At 39.7% G+C, this 22,343-nt stretch overlaps 3 protein-coding genes across 4 annotated transcripts; all 3 read right to left on the reverse strand.

Moving 5' to 3' along the window:
• Positions 1–304: 304 nt before the first annotated feature.
• Positions 305–6,615, reverse strand: mfsd8 (major facilitator superfamily domain containing 8). The gene is made up of 12 exons (XM_087789481.1): positions 6,344–6,615; positions 6,184–6,266; positions 6,021–6,064; positions 5,342–5,582; positions 5,162–5,275; positions 4,954–5,098; positions 4,621–4,679; positions 3,553–3,661; positions 3,341–3,475; positions 2,812–2,915; positions 2,066–2,292; positions 305–1,212 (listed from the first exon to the last, which is right to left on the reverse strand). The coding sequence occupies exons 1-12, from the start codon at positions 6,400–6,402 to the stop codon at positions 1,006–1,008; spliced, it is 1,527 nt and encodes a 508-aa protein (XP_087645607.1). The 5' UTR covers positions 6,403–6,615; the 3' UTR covers positions 305–1,005.
• Positions 6,616–6,990: 375 nt separating this feature from the next.
• Positions 6,991–14,695, reverse strand: LOC148082317 (uncharacterized). The gene is made up of 8 exons (XM_087789483.1): positions 14,566–14,695; positions 11,934–12,046; positions 11,725–11,809; positions 10,708–10,903; positions 9,619–10,628; positions 8,745–9,544; positions 8,059–8,283; positions 6,991–7,929 (listed from the first exon to the last, which is right to left on the reverse strand). The coding sequence occupies exons 1-8, from the start codon at positions 14,655–14,657 to the stop codon at positions 7,685–7,687; spliced, it is 2,766 nt and encodes a 921-aa protein (XP_087645609.1). The 5' UTR covers positions 14,658–14,695; the 3' UTR covers positions 6,991–7,684.
• Positions 14,696–15,872: 1,177 nt separating this feature from the next.
• On the reverse strand, positions 15,873–20,056 carry LOC148082318 (uncharacterized). Of its 2 annotated transcripts, XM_087788162.1 has the most exons (4): positions 19,774–20,056; positions 19,271–19,366; positions 19,061–19,210; positions 15,873–16,849 (listed from the first exon to the last, which is right to left on the reverse strand). In XM_087788162.1, the coding sequence occupies exons 1-4, from the start codon at positions 19,891–19,893 to the stop codon at positions 16,709–16,711; spliced, it is 507 nt and encodes a 168-aa protein (XP_087644288.1). In that variant the 5' UTR covers positions 19,894–20,056; the 3' UTR covers positions 15,873–16,708. The 2 variants fall into 2 exon arrangements, with proteins under 2 accessions (XP_087644288.1, XP_087644287.1); XM_087788161.1 differs by having other exon boundaries at positions 19,061–19,366.
• Positions 20,057–22,343: the final 2,287 nt, after the last annotated feature.

The raw sequence follows: 22,343 nt of genomic DNA on the forward strand, positions 1-22,343 counted from the left end.
AGCTCTTCTCGAATGGACTGCTAAAATTGCTGTGTCACACAGAGAGGCCCAGTAGATCCTCAAGCTTTCATTTCATTTGCTCGGAAGTGGTAATAAATGACCTGAAGATACTCTAGTATGATCACCCGGGGGAGAGAGTGAGCAGGGACGCCGTGTTAAACTCAACACCTGCATCTCCCAGTAAAGTGGTTAAAGCAGATAAAACCAGCAAGTGAAGCAGTTTTTCCACCTTGGATACAAACTCTTACTGTAGACCACTATTATCTAACACTTAAAATGAAAAAAGAAAGAATACCTTAAGAAATCACGTTCTACTTTTAATGTAGAAGTTTGTTAATTATCAATAAACAAGAATTATGTCCAGTAGATGTGCAAACACGCGTTAACTCCTTATTCCTGAGATACATTTTCTAAATGAAAGCAACAACATAATTCTTAGGTTTAGCTCAGAGAATGTTTTAACATATGACAAAGATTTTTGGTTCGATAAGATGATTGTCATCAAGTTGTTCATAACATTTTGTCGAACAAGAAAAATGCACAAACAGAGCAGACATTCATTAAAAACATAAAAAGAAAGATAATAAAAAAAGGTTAATTTTTGAAATCAAGAGAACATTTTCACAGCAAATGTTAAGTAACTTTTTAAACAAGGTCCCATGTTATGCTTTTCTGTTTTCATACCGTTCTCGCTCATCAATGAAATGTGATAATTTGTCTGGTTTCTTAATTGTTCCCACACTTAAAAAGAAAGCCAAACAAGTCACAAAGAAGCTGAATTTCTTCATCATCAACACGATTCATGAGAAATGTTTAAGTATTAAAGGTGGCTCTCGACTTTTCATGTGATTGAGAATAAAATGAGACCTTTCACATTCTTAATCTAGTTCTAGTATTATGAGTAACCCATTAGTTTCAGTGGAATTACCTCCTTTTAAACATCAGGATTTCTGGAGGAAGAATTGGATTCATGTTCAGGGGTCACCTTTAAAAGTTTGTTGCTTGTTAATTCATAGTCCTTCCATGACGAACAGAAAAGGCAATAAGTCGGTGGTAAACACCGCAGAGAAGGCCGATCACCCCGACCATCATTCCACAGATAATGCTGAAGGCCCAGCGTGGCCCGAGGAGGGTGTAGACCTGGGAAACATACACAGGTCCTAAGGTCCTTGCACCGCTGCCTGAGGCCGTCAGCCATCCCATGTACACACCCTGAGGAGGATACAGAATGATAAGAAACTGCTGTCAATACAAAAACAGCTGTATACCGCTATGGTCATTCAATAAATAGATCAGGCGTCCCAACCTTCAGATGTCAGCATTATATTCATGCAACCAACGTTCAACACTGAATCAGCAAGAGCTCTGAAGTGGTTAAAACAAGACTGTGTATTTGCATCCATGTATATTTGACATGTTTCTAGTTCAACACTGCAAAAAACCTGTTTCCTTCAACTGAGGAAAATCTCTCTAAACTCAGGAAAATGGTGTCAAAACACAATTTGGAGCTGATAATCAATGTGTTTGTGTCTTCTCGTTTGGACTATTGTAACAGTTCATTTTCGTGTCTAAACAAGAAGGAGCTGTCTCGCCTGCAGTTAATACAAAACTCTGCAGCGAGAATTCTGAGCCGCTCTGGTAGGAGAACTCACATTTCCCCGATCCTTAAAACTCAGCATTGGCTGCCAGTTTCTTTCAGGATCAGTTTTAAAATTCTGATTTTAACTTTCAGAGCTATTCATGGTCAGGCTCCTCCTTCCATCAGTGATCTGATCCAGCCTTACACCCGACCTTGGGCTCTGGATCAAGATCTGCAGATGCTTCTGCGCACACGCTTCCGGACTCTATTGACTCCTTCAAGAAGCATCTTAAGAACCTTTTATTTGAGCAGGCTTTTTCTTAATTATCTTTGGGCTGCCATCTTTGACTTTATGTTGTCCTGGCCTTTTAAAGCATGTATTTTAACTGTGCATCATTTTATTGTTTGAGCGCCTTGTGACCTTGGTCTTTGAAAGGCGCTTTACAAACCATTGTTTTTTTCTCTTGAAGGAGGGAAGAAACATACCTGTGGTTTGGGTCCAAGTATTTTGGAGTAGAGGGTGTAGGACATAACGTTGCATGCAGGGTATCCCACTCCAATCAGGATGTCGGAGGAGATGTACTGGGCAAGACGAATGGCAGGCGTGTACTGACACCAGATCTGCTCAGGAGGACAGCCGGTTGGTTCCATCGTACTATTGGACAGTGGGTTTACCACTGGTGTTTCACCGACAACCGAGTTGTTCGCCACGTCTACAGGCGGAGAAGAAGAAAATGTTTTAAAACCTTAGGGGCCCTCTTTAAATTACAGGATTACATCACTTTTTAACATGTAGGAAATTAGAAAATTAAGGAATGAAATCAAGCATCAAACTGTGATGTGGCATGTTTTAAAATGTTTTATCAGTGAACTAGCATCAACTTTTTAAACAGTTAAACAGGGGGCACTAGTGAGTTTGGTCAGACAATCAACCCAGATGACCAAAGACCAGAATGGGTGTTAAAAGGCCAGTCTTTGGATTCCATATACAAAGTCAAACTTTTCATGAAGTTCAACTATACCCACTTTGTGTTTTTCTTTTAAAAAACATGTTTTTGGCTCGGCCCAATTTTCAAATTGATGTCTCACGATCAATTCGAAAAATGTTGAGACGTTTGGAAGACAACTTTTTTTTAACAACATATTAATGGAGTAGACCCACACGCAGCCAGTTAAAGTAACATCTCTCTTAAGTTTTGGTTAAAAAAAAAGAAGAAAAAAAGACAATTTACCTGCCCATTGGATCTTGGGATACTTATTTCCCCATGGAAGCAGGATAAAGAAGCCACAAAAAATAATGGCCAATCCTGCTAGGAACACTGGACGATCTCCAAACCTAGATAAAAAAGGGTCAGTAAATAATTAATAATCCAAAACATGATGCATCTACCGAAAAGTTCAGACTATAAGCTGCTATTTATTTCCAACAACTTTAATTCCTGTAACTATTACATGAAGCAACCAATCTAGAGATTTTTAAAGGAGGCGCTCTAAAGGAGGAGATAATGTCCTGAGGTAGACGGTAGTTTAATCTTGTTTTGAACAGTCAACTTGTGCATCGTGGACATGCACAAAAAGAGAAATACATGTGATGCAGCTTTAAAGTTAAAGGTGAACAATCTTCGTATTGATGATGGAAATAGAGACACTAAACGTAAGCTTGAAGCTTGTAAATTGTGATCTTGACAACTCTGGTTATGGTTTATTTTTAGGTGTGCTCTTAAGTCTAGGAATTAATATATGTGTAGCTTGTGTCAATACCTTTGAGAGGCCACTTTAACCACCAGAAACACCAGGATAGATTCAAACCCAATGCAGCAGATGATGATGCCGTTGTACAAAACAGCATCTTTCCTTGTCCAGGCAAACATATCCATCGACAGGGGTGTTGCGATTCTACATGTTGAAAAGACACTTTCGTCAGTTTTTTTAAAGAAACATTTAAATACAGCTATCAACTATAAAATACAGACGTTTCAAAAACGGCAAAGATGAACATGACTGCAAAGAAAAGGATGTTGGACGTCAGAACTGCTATTGGATCAATAGCGTTTTCGGGGATGTCATCGATGTCAACTTGGTCTGGAATAATACAAAATAAAAATACATGGTTAGTAACTGTATCTTTTATCTCCTCCGATTATTAAGATACATTTTATGTTTGTTTTACAGGTGAAGTAGTTAAGATTGATCCTGGTGTAAGTTTGATTTAAAGTATCCCTATTTTATATTGTAGTGATGCCCTTTTGTTCAACTTCTACTGTGTATCTTGCTTCCAGCCCTACAACAAGTAGGATTGAAGTAATTTTCCCTCAAATCCTACACACGATATTCCATAAAGACAATGTGAAAACCTTGATATTTTGAAACACCAAGACCCTTCATACAGCTGGCCCTGCTGTCTAAACTCATAGATTGAGAGGAAATGTTCCACAGTGTGGGAGGTTAACAAGAACCTGAAGGTCACTGACAGAGCTGATGGAATCTTTTGGAACCTTTCCAGAAGGACAACCATGGTAGAGTTGCTAGACTAACGCCATTTCTCAGAAAAGGCTTGCCTGGAGTTTTGCATGGGGAATCCCAGACAATGAAAAAAAAACATTTTGGTCTGATGAGATAAAGTTTTGACTTTTAAGTGTGTCCAGCCTGAGCCTTGACCTTAATCCATATAAATGATGAACATCCTTGGAGAGATCTGAGAATGGCTGTTTTGAGAAACATGAGAACATTCCAAATATTTTGTAAAGTTCCTGAATGCACCATCAACACCATGCTTAAACAATATGAAGACAAGAAACTAAAATGATCTTAAATAAGCAATTATACCACACTTAACTACTCTAGATATACAAAGATGCAGTCTGTGAGAAAAATACTTGATTTACTACCATTTTACTTACTAAATACCTGCTTGAATTAAAATGATTTTGTTTTTACAAAGTAAGACTTTCCCACACATACAACAATGTTGAAAAAGTTCACAGGAAAAACAAACAATTAAAATGCATTTTATATTTGTCAAACAATCTGGTTGAAAATACCTTCTGCTGCGTAGTTAATGGCAGAAACATGGCTTCCATCATCATCAACGCGGTACTCTCTGTGGGTCAAGATTAAAATCAGAGTTGCTTTTGAAACATTTTTACTAATGTTACTTGTTGTTTAGTCAAGTACATAACAAATATTATGATACAATGTTAGCTTTAAGGGCCAGAAATCCAAGTAGTACTCTGTGTATCTAGTTATTCATTGAGGGAAAAGATAAGAACAATTGTCTGACAGTTTTGAGCCCATTGAAAACATTATTATTGATTCTTTAATTAAATCAAGAGATTTGAATTAAACAAATACTCAGAATACACAAGGAGACTCACCTAAGTACAAGGACAACCAGCAGGATATTAATGAGGCCAAACATGGCAGCCAGTAAAGCGGGAGCAGTGTACATGTTGATCTGAAGGTGAATCGGTTTAAACATGAAACCAGTTTCACCAATGAATGACAGGCCCGCCTGTAGAGCTGACACATGAACAAAACACAAATGAGACTGTTCCTTTTCGGCTAATTTATCATCGTATTTACCTGGTCCCAAGATAAACCCAAGAGCTTGACAAGCACTCATATTGGCCATGGCATTGGTCCGCTCCTTTAATGATGTTGCACCAGAAACGTATGACCTCACAACAGCCACGTTACCTGTGATAAACAAACGAAGATTCAAATTCAAACTATAGGAACTAGGACAAGAGGTATCGGGAGTACCTGCTCCAAAACCAACAAAGGCTCTGGCCATGAGGATGTGGATCTTGTTGTTGTTTTGGGGCAGGTAGGCGTAGGCATAGTAGATGTTGGCAGACAAGTTGATGAATATGGAGACGACCAATGGCTCCCTGCATGGTCGATGGTTTGACCAGAATCCAAATAAGGGGGAAGCTATCATCTGACCAAGACTATACGCTGCGACCACCCAGCCGAGGAAGCTTGCATTTGCATCACCATCAACCTGTAGATCCAAAAAACAACCAAGATGAAGACACCAACTCATTCTATATAGTAAGTAAGTAAGTAATTTTTATTTGTATAGCGCTTTCCCAGACCAGGGTCACAAAGCGCTTAAACAATCAAAACAATATTCAATAAAGTATATACTTTAAAGGGCAAGATAAAACTGATAACACAACAGGAGTTCCAGAAAATCAAGGAAAAGCCTGAACAAATAAAAACGTCTTAAGATGTTTCTTAAAGGAGTCAGTAGACTCCATCAAGCGCAAAGAGAGATGAAGATCGTTCCAAAGCTTAGGAGCAACAGCCTGGAAGGATTTCTCTCCTCTGGTCCTGAACCGTGTGCGAGGAACCATCAGTAGATTCTGATCCACAGACCTCAGAGCCCGAGCTGGGGTGTAAGGCTGACACTATTGATAACCATCTCTTTCACACGTACCTCCTTCAAGTATGGCCAGAGTGACGTGATGACAATAGTGAAACCTGGTGAATAAATAAAAGTTGTAAGCACATGTGCACATACATTGTTATCACATGTCTAAACTGTATACACAGCAACTGTAAATGTGACTCGACACACATGGACCAGGTGAAGATCTCACCCACACTGCTGAGGAACATAGTGAAGTACATGACTCTGATGGATCTCCAGCGACAGTTGTAGTCTTTATCCAGAGACTCATTACTGTAAACAAAGACAAACAAACGGCCATTGGAAGAGTTTTTTAGGTCAACTTGGTGGCGATCAAACTCTGGACTTACCTGCTTGCATCATCCCTCAGCAAGGGAGTGTTTTCGTCGGAATCAAATGAGTCGGACATGGTTGTTTAGGACCGTAGAAAAATAAAAAGAAACAACCTATGGTCCAGAACTCTGCAGGAGCTACACAAACTAGCACGATTTAGCTAACATGGGGAGAAATAAATTTGCCATGTTGTATTTCTATACTAGTAGCTGGCTATAGAAAATAATATCTATTGTTTCCGAATGGTCAACACACCTCGGTCCATGTCAAACTAAATGTCAGAAACTAGTTCCAGATCGGAGATCCTGAAAGCTAGACCTTTAAAGATCCATTTCCGGTTCAGTATTTTAAAAATAAGATCCAAGATCGATATTTATTAGAATACAGGCCGATTTACTATGCAGATTGGTATTTGTAATAATAGAGGTACATAAGCGCTTCATTATTTTTGTTTTTAATCGATCATATTCCACTTGCTAGTAACAATTTATCCCAATTTCCGCTTTTACTTTGTCCGCAACCATGTCAACATCCGGGCTGCAGTGCGAGGCTTGATCACGTGATAATTTGACGGCCTTACTGGACGTTTTAGTTCATATTTTTGTAAACGCGACAATTTAAACTGTACCTTGCACCCGTAACAAAATGTAAATCACACAACATATTTATAAAAACAGTCATACACTTTAATTGGCATGGGAAGTATTTACAGTATGCACATCATACCAACGATACAAATGTGAAACTCGCAACCATCTTTACGGGGATATGACCGTTTATACGTTGTGAACAAGACTTTATGAATATTCATATGGACAGGAAATTCAAGCAGCTGGGTTTTGATGAACAGTTCACTATTTTCACAATGACAATGACAGATTTAATAACCTGGTTCAAGACAATGAAGGATGAGCTTAAATTGTATGTGTACACACAGCCAATTAAATGTATTATTTACAGGTTAACACTTGTTTCTCCGTTCCTCTGATGCATTGCACAATCAGAATTCTTAAACAGCATTCAGTTAAGAAAAAAATGAAAGAGAATAAGAGATAGACTGTATCCATGTTGAGAATGTAAAATGGAATTGTATTCAATCGGAGATTCTTTCCCACAATAAAGTAGCAAATAAAATGAAAAAATAAATAAAACACTTTTTTTTTTTATAACTGACATTTGCCTTGGAAAGTAGAAACACTGTCAGTTTTCTTTAAGTTTGATTAATCACCTCTTTGATTAAGGAATGGCAGAGCATATTCTTGAAATGTACATAAATCATCGAACAAGGGTTCGCACTTTGATTGCCGATATATTTTATGGTGCATCTTTTTTTTTTTTTTTTTGCAAGTCCTTATGCACTAGCAGAGAGCTGCAGCGCTTTCCCTCCTTTCCTGCTTCTTCAGCAGCTGGATACGGTTGTGCACATAAAATTTGATTGCTCTCCAGTCTCGATGATTGCTCACCAGCATTGGACATAGTTCTAGACAACGTTCACAATCAGCCTTGGCAGGCACTCGTAGCTCCATGAGATTTCTGTTTAGATGGGTTTCCACGGCTACACGCTCTGCTTCTGACCATGGACGCTTCAGGACTCCACGTTTGCCTGTAAGAAAAACTTATGTTCAACTGTACAGTCACGCCATAAACAAATTATAAGGCTGCTAGATATATATACACATGTTCATTAAACTAAGAAGTAGATACGGCTTAAATATCTCATCATTTAACGTACCCGACTTTTGTGGTGCACTTCTCCTATTGGTGGTAGCTTTAGGTGTTCTGGCCACTGAAGCCTTGGGTGCCTTCTTCTTTCCGGGTGGCCTCCCGGGTCTTTTCTTCTTTACCGGCACTTCCACCTTCTCCTTAACCTTTTCCTTTTCCTTTTCCTTTTCTCTTTCTTTTACTTCTTCAGCCTCAGATTCTTCTGAAAACGAGTCCCCAGAGTTGCCAGACATTACTGTTAGAAAGATAATTCAGAATTCAGCAAATACACTCGGAAACATTTACAGCTGTATCTTGTACAAACTTTGAACATTTTTCTGTTGTCGTATCCACAACACTTTTTACATGGGATATTTGCTTTACTTATTTGCAACACTTAATTGGAAAAAACAGTGACGACACATGCGGTGACAATGCAATTTATGATTAAATATATATCTGGTTTTAAATAGAAAAAAAAATGTTGGCATCAATAAGAGATGATTCAACCTCCTCCAACCTTCAAAATGTAACAGAAAAAAGTAGAACTACAATTATAGTGCTACTCATCTGAATACAATAGAAAAGCAAGTTCACATTTTTTTTAACATGACTCATATTTAAACTAAATTAAACAACATAGCGAACTTCCTCTTAAAAATGAAAAAAAAAAAAAAATTATTCTTAATGTTAGATATTTCTCATGCGAATATTTACCATCCAACTCCAGGCAGATGTGCTGCAAGCTCATGCCTCGGAAAAGCACACCCTCTTTCTCACCATACAGCACCACACGGCCCACACTTCCCATCAGTGCAGGATCTTGTGTTATTGTCGAGCAGTTTTGTGTAACATGGTACTCATTTTCCAAGAAGTCCTCCAGCCGTTTTGTTGTGGTGTTGTCCTCCTCACCCTCCTCCAACAGTAGCAGCTGTGTGAGGATGGCAACCTGGCGGCGACTGCGGGTTGCCGTCATCGCTCCAGGGTTCTTGGCACCACTAGCTCGTGCCTGGTTCCTTAACAGGTCTGTTCCACGTAGGGGCGTAGTGGGTGAATGATATGGGCGGGAAAATACATAGGGGCTGTCTGGGTCGACGCCCACATTGGGACTGGTTTGCAGTAGCAGATCTAGGCAAGACTCGCAATGAGGTGGAAGAATAAGTGGTTGGATGCGACCACGTTTTCCCAGCACACTTGCACGTGGAAGATGACAAAGCACCTGCCTCTCAAACGGTGAAAGGAGGGCTTCCATGCTGGAGGGAGAGCTGTTGCCTGTGCTAGCCTGAGGGGTGCTCCGTTTGTGGTAATCCTGAACAGTCAGTTTCGCAACCTCGCACTCACGATGGCGATTAAAAAGAATAAGCAGCGATAGGCTGGAGTGGCACAGCTGTCGCCAGGCCTCGGCCGAGTGAGGCGACCGGGTTAAAGAAATGAATGAAGAGTGCTGCTGTTGGCGCAGGTAGAGGACCAGACAGGAAAGTGATCCAAGCAGTGGTGAAATGTGTTGTCTCTGTGCGCTAGAAAGACAGAAAAACATCATCATTATAACTGTGTAAAAAGGATGCATTTATTTAAATTAAGTAATTCCTACCTCACTATTTCTGCATCTTTTTCATCTGGTACATCAGCCTCTGCCTCTAGACTTAGCTCCAAATCCTCCTCTGGGTCTATGTTTGGCTCAGGTGTTGGAGGCGGTACCAATTCCTCTTGGTACTTTGGGGTCTCAAACTCCACAATTTGTTGCTCTTCTTTCTTTTCTTTCTTCATTCTTCTGCCCCTTCTAGGGGTAGGTGGAGGTGATGGGCTTTTAACTTGGGCCATCATCTGGGCTGCCGTTCGTTTTGATCCCCTTTTGCTTGTTGCTGGTGGAGCCGAGGCAGGGGGTGAAAGCGAGAGGGAAAATGAAACAGCCCCTGGGCTGGACCGGGTGACTGGGGACTCCCTTTCACTTGCGAAGAGTGAGGGTGGACCAGGGCTTGAAGATTGTGGGACGCCAAAGGAATGGCTATGAGCTGCAGAGGAATGAGGGTGCGAGGAGCTGCCATTTGCAGAGCCTTGTGAGTGAGCAAGCTCTAAAGCCGCTCGAACTTCAGGCTGGTTGGCGTGATGCTTTTCCAGATGGCGTGCAAGAGAACGAAAGTGACGTCCACAATAAGCACAATGCTGCCTTCGGCTGACGGTGGCACCACTAGAGCTACCGATATTTATGTTTATGTTATTATTGATGTTGGTGGTTGGGGGGGCAAGAGGGTTGTGGGAATGAGATCTAGAGCCAGGCCCGACCGGTGCAGGGCGAGAGAAGGATGAACAAGGACGGCCAGGCCCTCTAGAGGAAGTGGGTGTGCTCTTCTTCTTCGAACTTCCTGCAGTTGGGATCTTGCGTTTCTTGCGGCGGCGAAGCATTCTACCCCTTATCTCCTCCATTTCTTCTTCCTCTTCATCGTCATCATCGTCATCATCCTCTTCCTCCTCGTAGTCTTCACGATCCGAGTCAGATGGTTCAGAGTGGGTAAGCGGGGAGGAGGAGGGTGACAATGACCAAGATGGGGTAAGATAGTCAGAAACGGAAAGTGAGAGGGGATGGGGGCCACCTTCATCCTCCTAGTGAGACAGTCAGTGACAAGGTAAGCATCATTTGCAACTAAAATGTGAGCCTGCGTTAATTTGTTTCATTTCTTACCAAGCCATTTTCTCCCCAATCAGTCAAGCTATAGTCCACGGTGATCTCCTCTCCTTTTGCAATGTCTCTAATCGCTATGACAACCAAACGCACCTGTGTCCCACAGTGCACCTCACGAATTCTGCAGTTGGGTGGAGGATGGAAGAGAACTGGACCCCTTACGCCACCTGCACCATCTTCTCCAAGTTCAGGTACACTGGAAAGCAAAAATCGAGAAATTGTAATTACGGCACAGAAGAAAACCATTAAGAAAAGCTTAAAAAAATAATAAGAGGTAATAATAAAACAAGAGGTAATTTATTTTATCTTTCATCAATACTGTCACTTCTGATTAAAATTAGAGATGTATTGAATCACACCTAGACGCACGTGTTAACTACATATGAATAATCTATTTACACCAAGTAAATTGATGCCATCTGAACATCAGCATAAGTATGTATGGCCATTGTACATACTAATGCAGCATTTAGAAGGGGTCCATCTTGCTCCTGCCTCCTGATGACAAATTAAGATTCAGGTTTCCTTAAGGATTTTTTTTTATTGAATTACATAAAATAAAATAAATCTGGTCATGTGTGTGACTGCAGCCTCTTGACATCAAGCATTTTCTTTTTGTTATTGGAGGTTTGCATTATACGAAAACACCTAAAATTAATGTTTGACGGTAGATTTAAAATAAACAATAAATATATTAGCATATTTATCTGGTCCAGTTCCTTTTGGAAGTGGACTTTCATCACAATTACAAAGCTTTTTTTTTTTGCCAACATGTTTTAATTTGTTATAAAACTGCCTTTGAAGCATTAAATGGAGCCTAAATTAATACACAAGATGAAATACTGAAAACAAGTTAAAATGATAGAATTTAAGAAAATCTAATGAGAAACCCCATTCAGTATTTGGTCAAGCATTTTATCTTATTAAACCTTCCACTTTGCTTAGCAATGTTTGTTAGGTGCATACCTAGTAATAATGCAGGTCACCTGTTTTAAAACGGAAAAAAAATTAACTTACCAGAGCTGGGTCGGGTCTGAAAGATAGTAGGGACTCCCAGGTGGGTGTAAATGATCCTCAGCACCCTCAGGGTATTGGCCGTCCCCTGAAAAGAAGTTTAAAGACCTCGGTTAGCTCGGTAATTTGAAGACAAAAACTTTTGGATTTAATGACTATTGACGGCTAACTTTGCAACATAAGGGTATTTTTTTATAAGATGGTAAAGGTACCTGGACTATAGCTGTGTTCAGACATGCTCTCTTCCTCCTCATCTTCTGTAACATAAGCTCGGTCGCACACCTTCACTGGTGTCCCCTTTCTTTTCCGCCCACACACTCGGTTGCTGAATTTAAAAAAAAAAGAAAAAAAGCAGGTAAGTAACTGCCATATTATATATGTAGGCGAGGGCATTGAATGGCGTTTTGAAGTGGTCAATGCGATTAAAAACAAAACATCTATCGAACTCAGCAAGAACATGGGTTAGCCGGACATGATCACACAACAAAACAACATCAACATTAACAGTCTGACACTGTGGTGTGCAGTACAGGAGCACCTCAGGGGACAGTACTGGCCCCTCTCCTCTTCACCATCTACACTTCAGACTTCTGCTACAACTCAGAGCTGAGTCTCGTCAGAAGTATGCTGACGACACTGCCATTGTTGGATGCATCAGGGACAACAGCGAAGACGAGTATAGGAGTCTGATAAGTGACTTTGTGGACTGGAGTGAGAGGAACGACTTGCAGCTGAACACCTCAAAGACCAAGGCGCTGGTCTTGGACTTCGGGAGGTCCAGGACAAAGCCACGTCCAGTGTCCATCAGAGGCGACGAGGTGGAGATAGTGGACAACTATAGGTACCTCGGTGTGTGGATGGACAGTAAACTGGACTGGTCCTGCAATACAGACCATGTATATAAGAAGGTTCAGAGTAGACTGTACTTTCTGAGGAGGCTTCGATCATCTAAAATCTGCAAGAAGCTCCTCTGCATGTTCTACCAGTCTGTGGTGGCCAGTGTCATGTTCTATGCTGTGGTGTGTTGGGGTGGAAATGTGTCCAAGAGGAGTGTCAACAAGTTGGACAGGTTGATCAGGAGGGCTGGCTCTGTGGTTGGAATGAAGCTGGACTCACTGATGACAGTTGCTGAGAGGAGATCATTGAACAAACTACTGTCCATCATGGATGATGACAGTCATCCTCTCAACATTGTCATCAGTGAGCAGAGAAGCAGAATGAGTGCACGGATGCTCCTACCCAGGTGCAAAACAAATAGACTCAGGGACTCATTCATCCCTCTGGCTATTAAATTGTACAATTCTGAGTTTGGGGGCAGGAGTGGAGTGAGAGTATCTGGATGTTCTGTTCCATGTTAGTCTTTGTATCCTTTGTCTTTGTTGTTTTCTTTGACTCTATGTTCTTTGTCTTTATCTTTATACTTAGATTGTGTCATCTTGTTCTTCCTCTTATGTTCTTTTCTTATTTTATTTTTTATGTATTATTTTTTATTGTTTATGAAAAATTGCTGGCTACTGGAAAAAACAATTTCCCGAAGGAGACCTCCTGAGGGATCAATAAAGTTTTACCTTACCTTACCTTAAAAATGAATAGTAGTGGGATGAACGCAAGATAAAAGACATAAATATTAGGAAAAACATGGATGACAAAGGGATTTTTTCCCCCTGCCGGGTCCATCCTAAACTAGGCTGTAGAGTGTAAATTAAAAATGGGGTGCTATTTTGCAACAATGTACAGTGGCTGAAATTCACTCTCAATATTTGCAACCATACATATAATTACATAAACTAAAAGATAGGTAAATTACAAAACCACGATATAAATGTTATACGAGGTATGTGTGTATTTGCTGCCACAAATCTCTGGCAACATTTTCAAGTGCGACCACCATCCATGTTTACTGAAATTTTCCGTCACAACACAAATTTCATGAATTTTTATAAATTCATAATAAATAGTAACTGTGCTTTATGTTTCCTTTCCTGTAAATTTAAAGAACCTATGGCTTGTTTGTTCAATCTGGGCAATTAATATGCTTTTTCTATGCATATTTTGAGAGCCACCTTTTCTAGTTTAACCTAAATTAATTTATAAGGAATAATAACATCATTATTATACTGAAGCCCAATTGTTTCGTTGTTTATGATACCAACCATATTAAAATGAGGTAAATATTAAGCAAGTTATGGCATTTAAAAGTGGCATTTAGAAAAAAGGTTTACAACTAAATATTGAACCCTATTGCCTATTATTAAGGAGGTGGAATAGGTTTTATCAAAGGAAAAAGAAAAACATGAATATAGGGGTTTCATATAAATCATATAGATATTTAAAATGTTACACACACATACCTACGTAAACAGTGTTATGATTACACATTCACAATACATTGATAAGTAAATAAATAAATAGGTAATTTCCTGAAATGGTAACATGAGTTTGAGGACATTTTTAGGATTATCTGGAATTTATCTTAAACACATAAGCATGCATTGAGCAGGTGAGCGTAAAAGAGCAGTTTTCTTATAATGTATCTGTCGGACGGATGCTAGCATGCAGGCTAAAGCTAACCATTTAGCCACAACAGCTAGTGTAGCGTTACGTCAAAATACCGAAAAAGATAAACGCTCCAAGAAAAAGGGACACAATACAGAAATGTGATCCATTTTGCAATGGCTGACATGTAAAAAATAAATAGATACTGCCAGCCCACCCAGCTGCTCTGGGAAAATATCCTGAAGAATAATGGGGTCCGCTAAACAAACGAGCTCACATATTGGGCTCAAGCATGCCGGGAAGAAAAACTCCGACGCTTAAATCTCCTAAACAGTCGTCCTCACTCACCCCCGCGACGGCGGCGGTTTCCCCCCGTCCCCGTCGCTGTCGAGGGTCGGTGGCTCCCGGTAGTCGAAAGGCGACCGAACGTTCTCCGCCATTAAGACTCCCTTTCCTCTCGCTGCTCTGAATAGACGCACTGTGCGCATGCGCGGCTCCACATCCTTCGAGTCTCGGTGATAAAATGGGGAATCATTTTATTATCGCCTCAATATGACACATCGCACAAAGTCTTATTCTCGTATTAGGTTTCCTTCTTTTCTGATCTCCCTTAATGGCTGTATTAGGGGGCAATGAAAGGCGTCAGGTCTTTAAACAGATGGAGTCAACAAATGACCTACTGTATGTGTGTTTTATAGGTAGAATACCACATAGAAAGAAACATTTCCTCAAATAGTTCCCTTGAGCTCAGATCGATTCTTGCTGTGCGACTGCAGCCATTTATTTCAGTGTGCACTACATCCCATCACCATAACCACTATTGCTTATGTCAGTCTCCATCACTGCCCCATTGATGCCTGGAAGATACAATCATTCTTAATACTCAAGCTCAGGGGACACAGTTCAAGTCTATAAATGGCATTCTTTAAAATAGGAAATCACTGTTGCCCATGAACTAAGAGGTTAAAATTACAAATTGTTGATCTTTTGTATTTTATTTATTCATCTTTGCAACAAAATAGCCTGTCAGGGAATGAACCAGAAGTGAAGTTTCACAATAATGATATCAAAAGTATCAAAACAGAACAGGTTTGCACCTGTGTTTTAAAAATGGTTATGTTGAAGATATAGCAGCAGGAGCCATGGCTGACTTTACCCAGACAATAGGTTGGAATGAAAAATTCATGATGTCAGGGTGTTACTCGCACATCATCGGACAGTGGTCTGGGATACTAACAGTGAGAGAGGATTAGCTTGTGTGCCAAAAGGTTAATTCCGTCATGCCATTTTGATGGTAGCACTGGACATGAGTTGCATGCTGAAACATCCTAGACAGAAGAATAGATGGTCTATTTTCATATAAAAAATATAATTCACGCTTCATCAACACATTTCGTGGAAATGGACAAATTTACAAAGTAAAAAATGGACATAATTAGAGAGTTCTGGTTTTCTCTATCGTGGCCCTATTATGGATCAATATATACAGTTTATATATATATTAAAACCATTTTGAAAGAATAATGACTATTTACTAATACTATATTTCATTAACAATTAATTGCCAATTAAGGCAAAATTATAAGTTAGAACATTTCTTTATTAGGTCCTATCTGAAAAGTGAACCTTAATAAATTCAAGCAAAGACATTAGAAGAAATGAGGAGTCACAGTTTTAATAATTTCATAGTCTCCTGTTGGTAACTGTGAGGAAGCAGGTCACATTCTTCAGCCATACATGATAACATTGATTGTTATTTTCATCAAAAAACTCAAGCATCCAACTTTAAAATCAAACTCAGCAGTTCTCAGTCTGACGTCAGGTGGCTATTAATACCCTATTAATCACCAATGATAACCTTTAGTTAACACAGAAAAATAAGCTTTAGGGTACACCGCTCTAAAAGCACGTTTGTCAGTGTAGCAGCACATTCAAGTAAAACATCAGGAGAACCTGTTGACCATAGCAGCAGTGATGAAACTTCATCTCGATGAAGAGCACGAGTCTCAAGTCTATTCAAACAAGTTCTTTCTTCTTTTTTTTTTTTTTTTTTTAAATCTTTCTGATTAGATGTATTCGTAAAGCTATTAAAACAGTTAATCGCTACACAGTCACAGTTTATCAGTCTTTGATTTCTGGCTACATTCTTGCAGGTTAGAAATATTTCAAATGAAGTGTAAGTAGTGAAACACATACAACAAAACAATTCACTCACTGTATATAAAAGGCTGGCCTAACGTCACTCCAGCACAAACCTCATACCGTTATTCAGGCTGCACACGTTGTTGTTTGAGAAAACAGCCACAACATCAAACTGGAGTTCATTCTAGCGCTTACTGTGGAAATACCAGTGTCTGGGGGAAGCTGTGTATAGATCTTTGTTAGAGGGGCTTAGCTATGTTAGTTGACCTCTAGTATTCACGAACGCTTTATCTATATAGAGGTGGCTGAGTAAGTCCATTCACAGATGGTTTTGGGAGTCGCACAAAGATTAGATTTCTTGTGCTCCTCCGCTCTCCGTGTGTAGGATGTGGAGTGTCTGTACAGCGTGGTCGGTCCAGTGGATCAGTTCCAGCAGCACCCGGTAGGTCCAGATTTTAAGGCCGAATCCTCCGCCGGCGCCATCCACTTCCTGTACAAAAGGAGAGAATATGTAGTGCCTGTGGGTTGTGACCCGATGTCTTGTTAAAATGGAGACCAAACCATCGAGTACATTTTATATACATATGTTTTAAAATGTTTGTCACGCTCAAGCGTATCAAATCGAATTTAAGAACAAGTCAAAAACAACGCAAATAAACACAAAATGGAGTTTTAAATAAAGGTTTTTATTATTAAGGGAGAGAAAAATGAAACGCTCATGGCCCTGTGTGACAAAGTTCTCCAGCTGAGCCCAGGCCTGATTACTGCCACACCTATTCTCGGTCAAGAAATCGCTTAAATAGGACCTGACTGAAAAAGTGAAGTCGACCAAGATCCTCAAATGCCAGACCTCATGGTATAATTTGTATGCCTCACGTGGATATGTTTGTTTTTGGGGGTTACAGCTGTTTTCTATTATTATTGTTGTATGTGTGATTGCTCCTTTGTTAAAAGAACACCAAGAGGATGTTCATCTCCTTGTTGCATCACAAAATGTATTGTGCCAAAATGCCGTTTCAACCACAAATGTTAAATCGCTTAGGCTGCAATTTCGATGGAGCTCCACTCCATCTTAGGAATATCTAAAACAAACTGTTCTTACTTCATAAAATAAAATGAAATCAGGCCATTACATGAAGTAATAGAATATTTAGGCCCGTGTGTATAAATACAATTGGAAACCATTACTCGAGGTTGCTGTTTTTTTTCAATTTATCATGGAGTTTTTTTTTCAGTCATTTTTTTTCAGAATTGAATTAATGAATTATTAATTAAAATTTTCTTTATTTTATTTTCCTTCAAATGAACGTTTCAAAAGCAATTCTGTTGCTACACAAAAGTGAAAAAAAAATGTACATATATATATTGATATATATACATTCTGTGGTTTCCATCTGAATACTGACTTCTGATTCTTGTTCAACTGTAAAAAAAAAGGTCAGAAGTCAGTATCAATTCTTCTGCAAGGATAAATAAAAAAATAGTTGCACAGTTCAGCCAATGAGGTATTGTTCTTCCAGGACCTGGCCCACAATCACAATCACATTCATTTTTAAGATATACATTTTTTTATAAAGTAGCCAATGGTGAATTTACTCTTATATTGTCAAATTAAATTTTAATTTAAAGATAACAGGAGGAGTATAAAATGCCGTTTAAAGGACACTCTTGCCCTGATGTAAGTTTTCAACAGAACAGCTGCTCAAAACAACAGATTATAAACCTGACAGTCTAATTTATACAATTTTATGTATGATTGAAGTTAGAACGAGCAGGAAGGATCCCACTTATCTTTGAGTTCATTCAGTTTCCTCAATTTCCTGCATGTGCTCATAGATTTAAAAATGAAGATAACAAAGCCCGCAATATATGATACATTGTTAAAGGTAGGTTGCGGTTTTATTTGAATTTTTTTAATCAAAACCTGACCTATAACCTGACCGATCTCTAATCTAAAAAAAACAAGATATCCATCAGACAGAACTCAATAATATACGCAACTTTTTTAGACACCATTGCTTGTCATCAGAACCTGCCATTTTGAGTCACCAGCCAATTGGGACCGATTAGGCTCCAATTTACATCTTTGCATTATATTTTAAAAATTAAAGTAGGAGCATTAAAACTAGTTTGTTGTATTAATAAACATAATGCAGCAAGGACTGTCAATATAATACCATCTGCTCAGTCCAAAAAAACCTGAACTCATCATTGGCTCCGGGAACTTTAACTGACCATATGAGTGATGGAGAAGTAATTTAAGTGACTTTTTATTGCCACTTACGCTGGTCTGTCAGATATTGTTGATCTACTGGTAAAATGCAGACAACAATCATTGAGAAAAATGTGAAACATTTATTCAGTGGCCGTACTCTGGACAACAATACTTTGTTTCTCGTCATTGGTACGAGAGGAATGACGAGGCTGGATCTAGAAATCGTAAACTGCTAACAAGGTCTGTAGAAGATCATTATGGCAGCGACTGAACCTTATAATGAACTACTTTTTCTGATTTATTTTAAGGGATAAAATAAATACTTGAAATAGTGGTGGGTAATACTAATAATAAAAAGTAGGCCCTGGGCTGCAAAAGTACAGCCAAATAGCACTTTGTGACCTTTGGACCACACAAAATAAAGACGATTGAGTATTTGAGGTGAACTACTGTATATCGGTGTCAATATAAAAATAAAAAAAATACCTCTGTACATTGCATATCAGGGGAGACAGCCATTTCATCGGACCCCACCAGATCTTTGGTGTTGTGGAGCAAGTGTTCCAGACGTAAGCGCACACTCTTCCTTAAGAATTCGTACTCTCCTTCAAGCTCCCCCCACTCTTCTTCTTCCTTCTGGATAACACAGTGGATAAGGCCTAAACACTGTCGCAGAGCCAAGTGCAACAACTGCACCTGCTCCTCAGTACTGGGCTCTTGGCTCTCCTGGGAAAGGGCCACCATACGGCCGCCATCTGGGGTGTGGTCCGCCAGGAAGGTCTCCCTCTCTTTCTGAAAAGGAGAAGCAAAGGATGAGGATTTTCCTGGCTCAATGTGATGCAGAAGTGTGACTGTCTTTGGTTGAAAAATAAAAATAAAATACAAAAATAAAGGAAATTATGTTGATGGATGAATGAATGCACACTCCAATAGAAGGCCCTAGGAGGGATGTGGGAGTATCACACTTATTGAGGTGGTTGTTTAGTACAGGTTTTCGATCTGGACCACATCATACACATTGCACATGTAAACACGTTAGATTTATATAACAGTTAAATCGCAATAAAACCATCATAATATAATAAATCCCTCCTCTTTCAGGGATGCAGCAGGTAGCTAGCTGTCCCAGCACAAGCGAACCGCTACTGCGTGCCTGGTAACCAAAGGGGGGAGTGACGACCTGGCAGTGCAAAACTCACGTATAACTGCAGCAACTCGCAGCTCTCTGCGTGCAGCAGCCGGGCCAGAGCCGCGGCTCGACCGGTCCGCGTTCCAGTCGCCGCCGGCGCGTCCGGCTCCGTCCTCTGCTGCTCTGCCATTAGCACCGCCTCACCGAACCGAACCAAAAATGTCCCCCGATCTCCCTGGAAGAGTCAGATACTCCAGGATTTCGACGCGTTTTTTTTATTTAAAAACGACGTACTCAACGTTGAGTATCTAATCTGTTTACACCCGGGAAGGAGATCCGGTCAGCGGCTTCCACTGGAGACTGTTTGCGTCTGTGCTCATGTTTGCAGGACCGAGGGATTTAATTGGCTGCGCAACAAGCGGGGGGAGAACAAGGGGGCTTTCACCCAGAAAAAGAGCGTCACACGGGCCCACCCATCCGCCGATGGGGGCTGTACTTTACGACCAAAAAATACGCTGAGATCATGGAGTTTTTTTGCTTTGGACGACATACTACAAAACTGTATTTTAATTATTCTAATATAGTGTAAACGTTCCTCTTTTAGGTCCCACTCTTTATTTAGTAATAAGTAAGTATTTTTTTGTATAGCGCTTTTCCAGACCAGGGTCACAAAGCGCTTAAACAATCAAAACAATACTTGATAAAGGACCAGAACCTTCAACTGAGAAAAATCTCTAAACTTGGAAAATGGTGTCACAACATGGTCTGGAGCTTGTTATCCATGCGTTTGTTTCTTCTCGTCTGGACTACTGCAACAGTTTATTTTCATGTCTAAACAAGAAGGAGCTGTCTCGCCTGCAGTTGATTCAGAACTCTGCAGCGAGAATTCTGACCCGCTCCACTAGAAGAACTCACATTTCTCCGATCCTTAAAACTCTTCACTGGCTTCCAGTTTCTTTCAGGATCAACTTTTAAATTCTGGTTCTTACTTTCAGAGCTATTCATGGTCAGGCTCCTCCTTACATCACTGATCTGATCCAAGCCTTACACCCCAGCTCGGGCTCTGAGGTCTGTGGATCAGAATCTACTGATGGTTCCTCGCACACGGTTCAGGACCAGAGAAGATAAATCCTTCCAGGCTGTTGCTCCTAAGCTTTGGAACGATCTTCCTCTCTCTTTGCGCTTGATGGATCTACTGACTCCTTTAAGAAACATCTTAAGACGTTTTTATTTGTTCAGACTTTTCCTTGATTTTCTGGAACTCCTGTTGTGTTATCAGTTTTATCTTGCAGTTATACTTGTGGTTTTGTACGTTTAATTTTCCAAGGTTTTAAAGATATTTTTGCCTTTTAAGAAATAATTGTGGCGACTTCAACCACCATCATAAATATGTGCCTTTATTTGACCATTCTTTAAAACCAATATCTGTAATAGCTGAGGGGATTTTTTTGTGAAAAGCAGTTATGGACACTTTGTCTGGCAGGATTGAATTATCCATCCATCCACTTTCTACCACTAATTCCATTATGGGTGTCCCAGGGGGGCTGGAGCCTGAGAGGGAAGGGACAGGACAGGACGCCAATGTGTGGGCACACAAAGAAATACAACCGTTCACGCACACACTCATACCTACGCACAATTTCCCCAAATTCCCAATCAACCTCTGTATGTTTTTAAAATGTTGTAGGAAACTGGAGTAAACCCACACACCACAGGAAGAACAAAGTCCACACAGAAAGGTCACAAGTTGCCTCTCCCCCAAACAGGGGATTGCGCCAGCTGCCAATTCATTTTATTTATTTTGTTAGTTCAACTACTGAAAGAATTTCCCCTTCTTTCAAGTCATTTTATTGGCATCAAATACCTGCACAGGTTTAACGCTGCTGTCAGACTCAACAACAGAAACTGCTTAAAACAATATCTGCAGTAGTCAATATTTATATTTTAACCTTTATTTGCCTGTGTAATATTTATGTATGTGTACATTAGTGTAAAATCCCCGAAAGACCCTGTAAAATAACGAAACTGCCCGTCACTACCTATCAATGTTTATATATTTCACATTTTTGTATTTATCAGTTATTGCAAAGCTACTTTTTTATATAAACATGTAATTTATATTGTGGTTCTATTGTTGCTCATCCCAAGCACCTCTCGATGTCACCAAATGATACAGAAAGAATGATTTTTGTTAAAACGTCTGTTAAATAAATGTCGACATACTTGACTGTGTGAGTGGGAATCACTTAATTTCACCGTGGCGTTTCACAAGGTTCTACTTTCCACTTCCATTTACATGTAACTGCTTGGTCAGATCCTCAAGCGTCACAAAGTACATTTTCAAAGCTTGACTTATGACAAACTGATTTCATTTTTAATATGAGATTCTCTGCTGTCCTAACCTGTCTTGAGATCACATAATTTCCTGTGGCTGAACTAGTCTTGTCTCTGATAAACTAATTTTCCAAAGAAGGGCCTTAAAAATACAAAAAACACAACTCATGTAAGTAAGTAAGTAATATTTATTTATATAACGCTTTTCGAGACCAGGGTCACAAAGCGCTTAGACAATCAAAACAATACTCAAAAAAGTACATACTTTAAATATCAAGATAATACTGAGAACAACACAGGAGTTCG

The sequence above is a fragment of the Callionymus lyra genome, chromosome 4 (genome assembly GCF_982586985.1).
Source record: "Callionymus lyra chromosome 4, fCalLyr1.hap1.1, whole genome shotgun sequence".
NCBI lineage: Eukaryota > Metazoa > Chordata > Actinopteri > Syngnathiformes > Callionymidae > Callionymus > Callionymus lyra.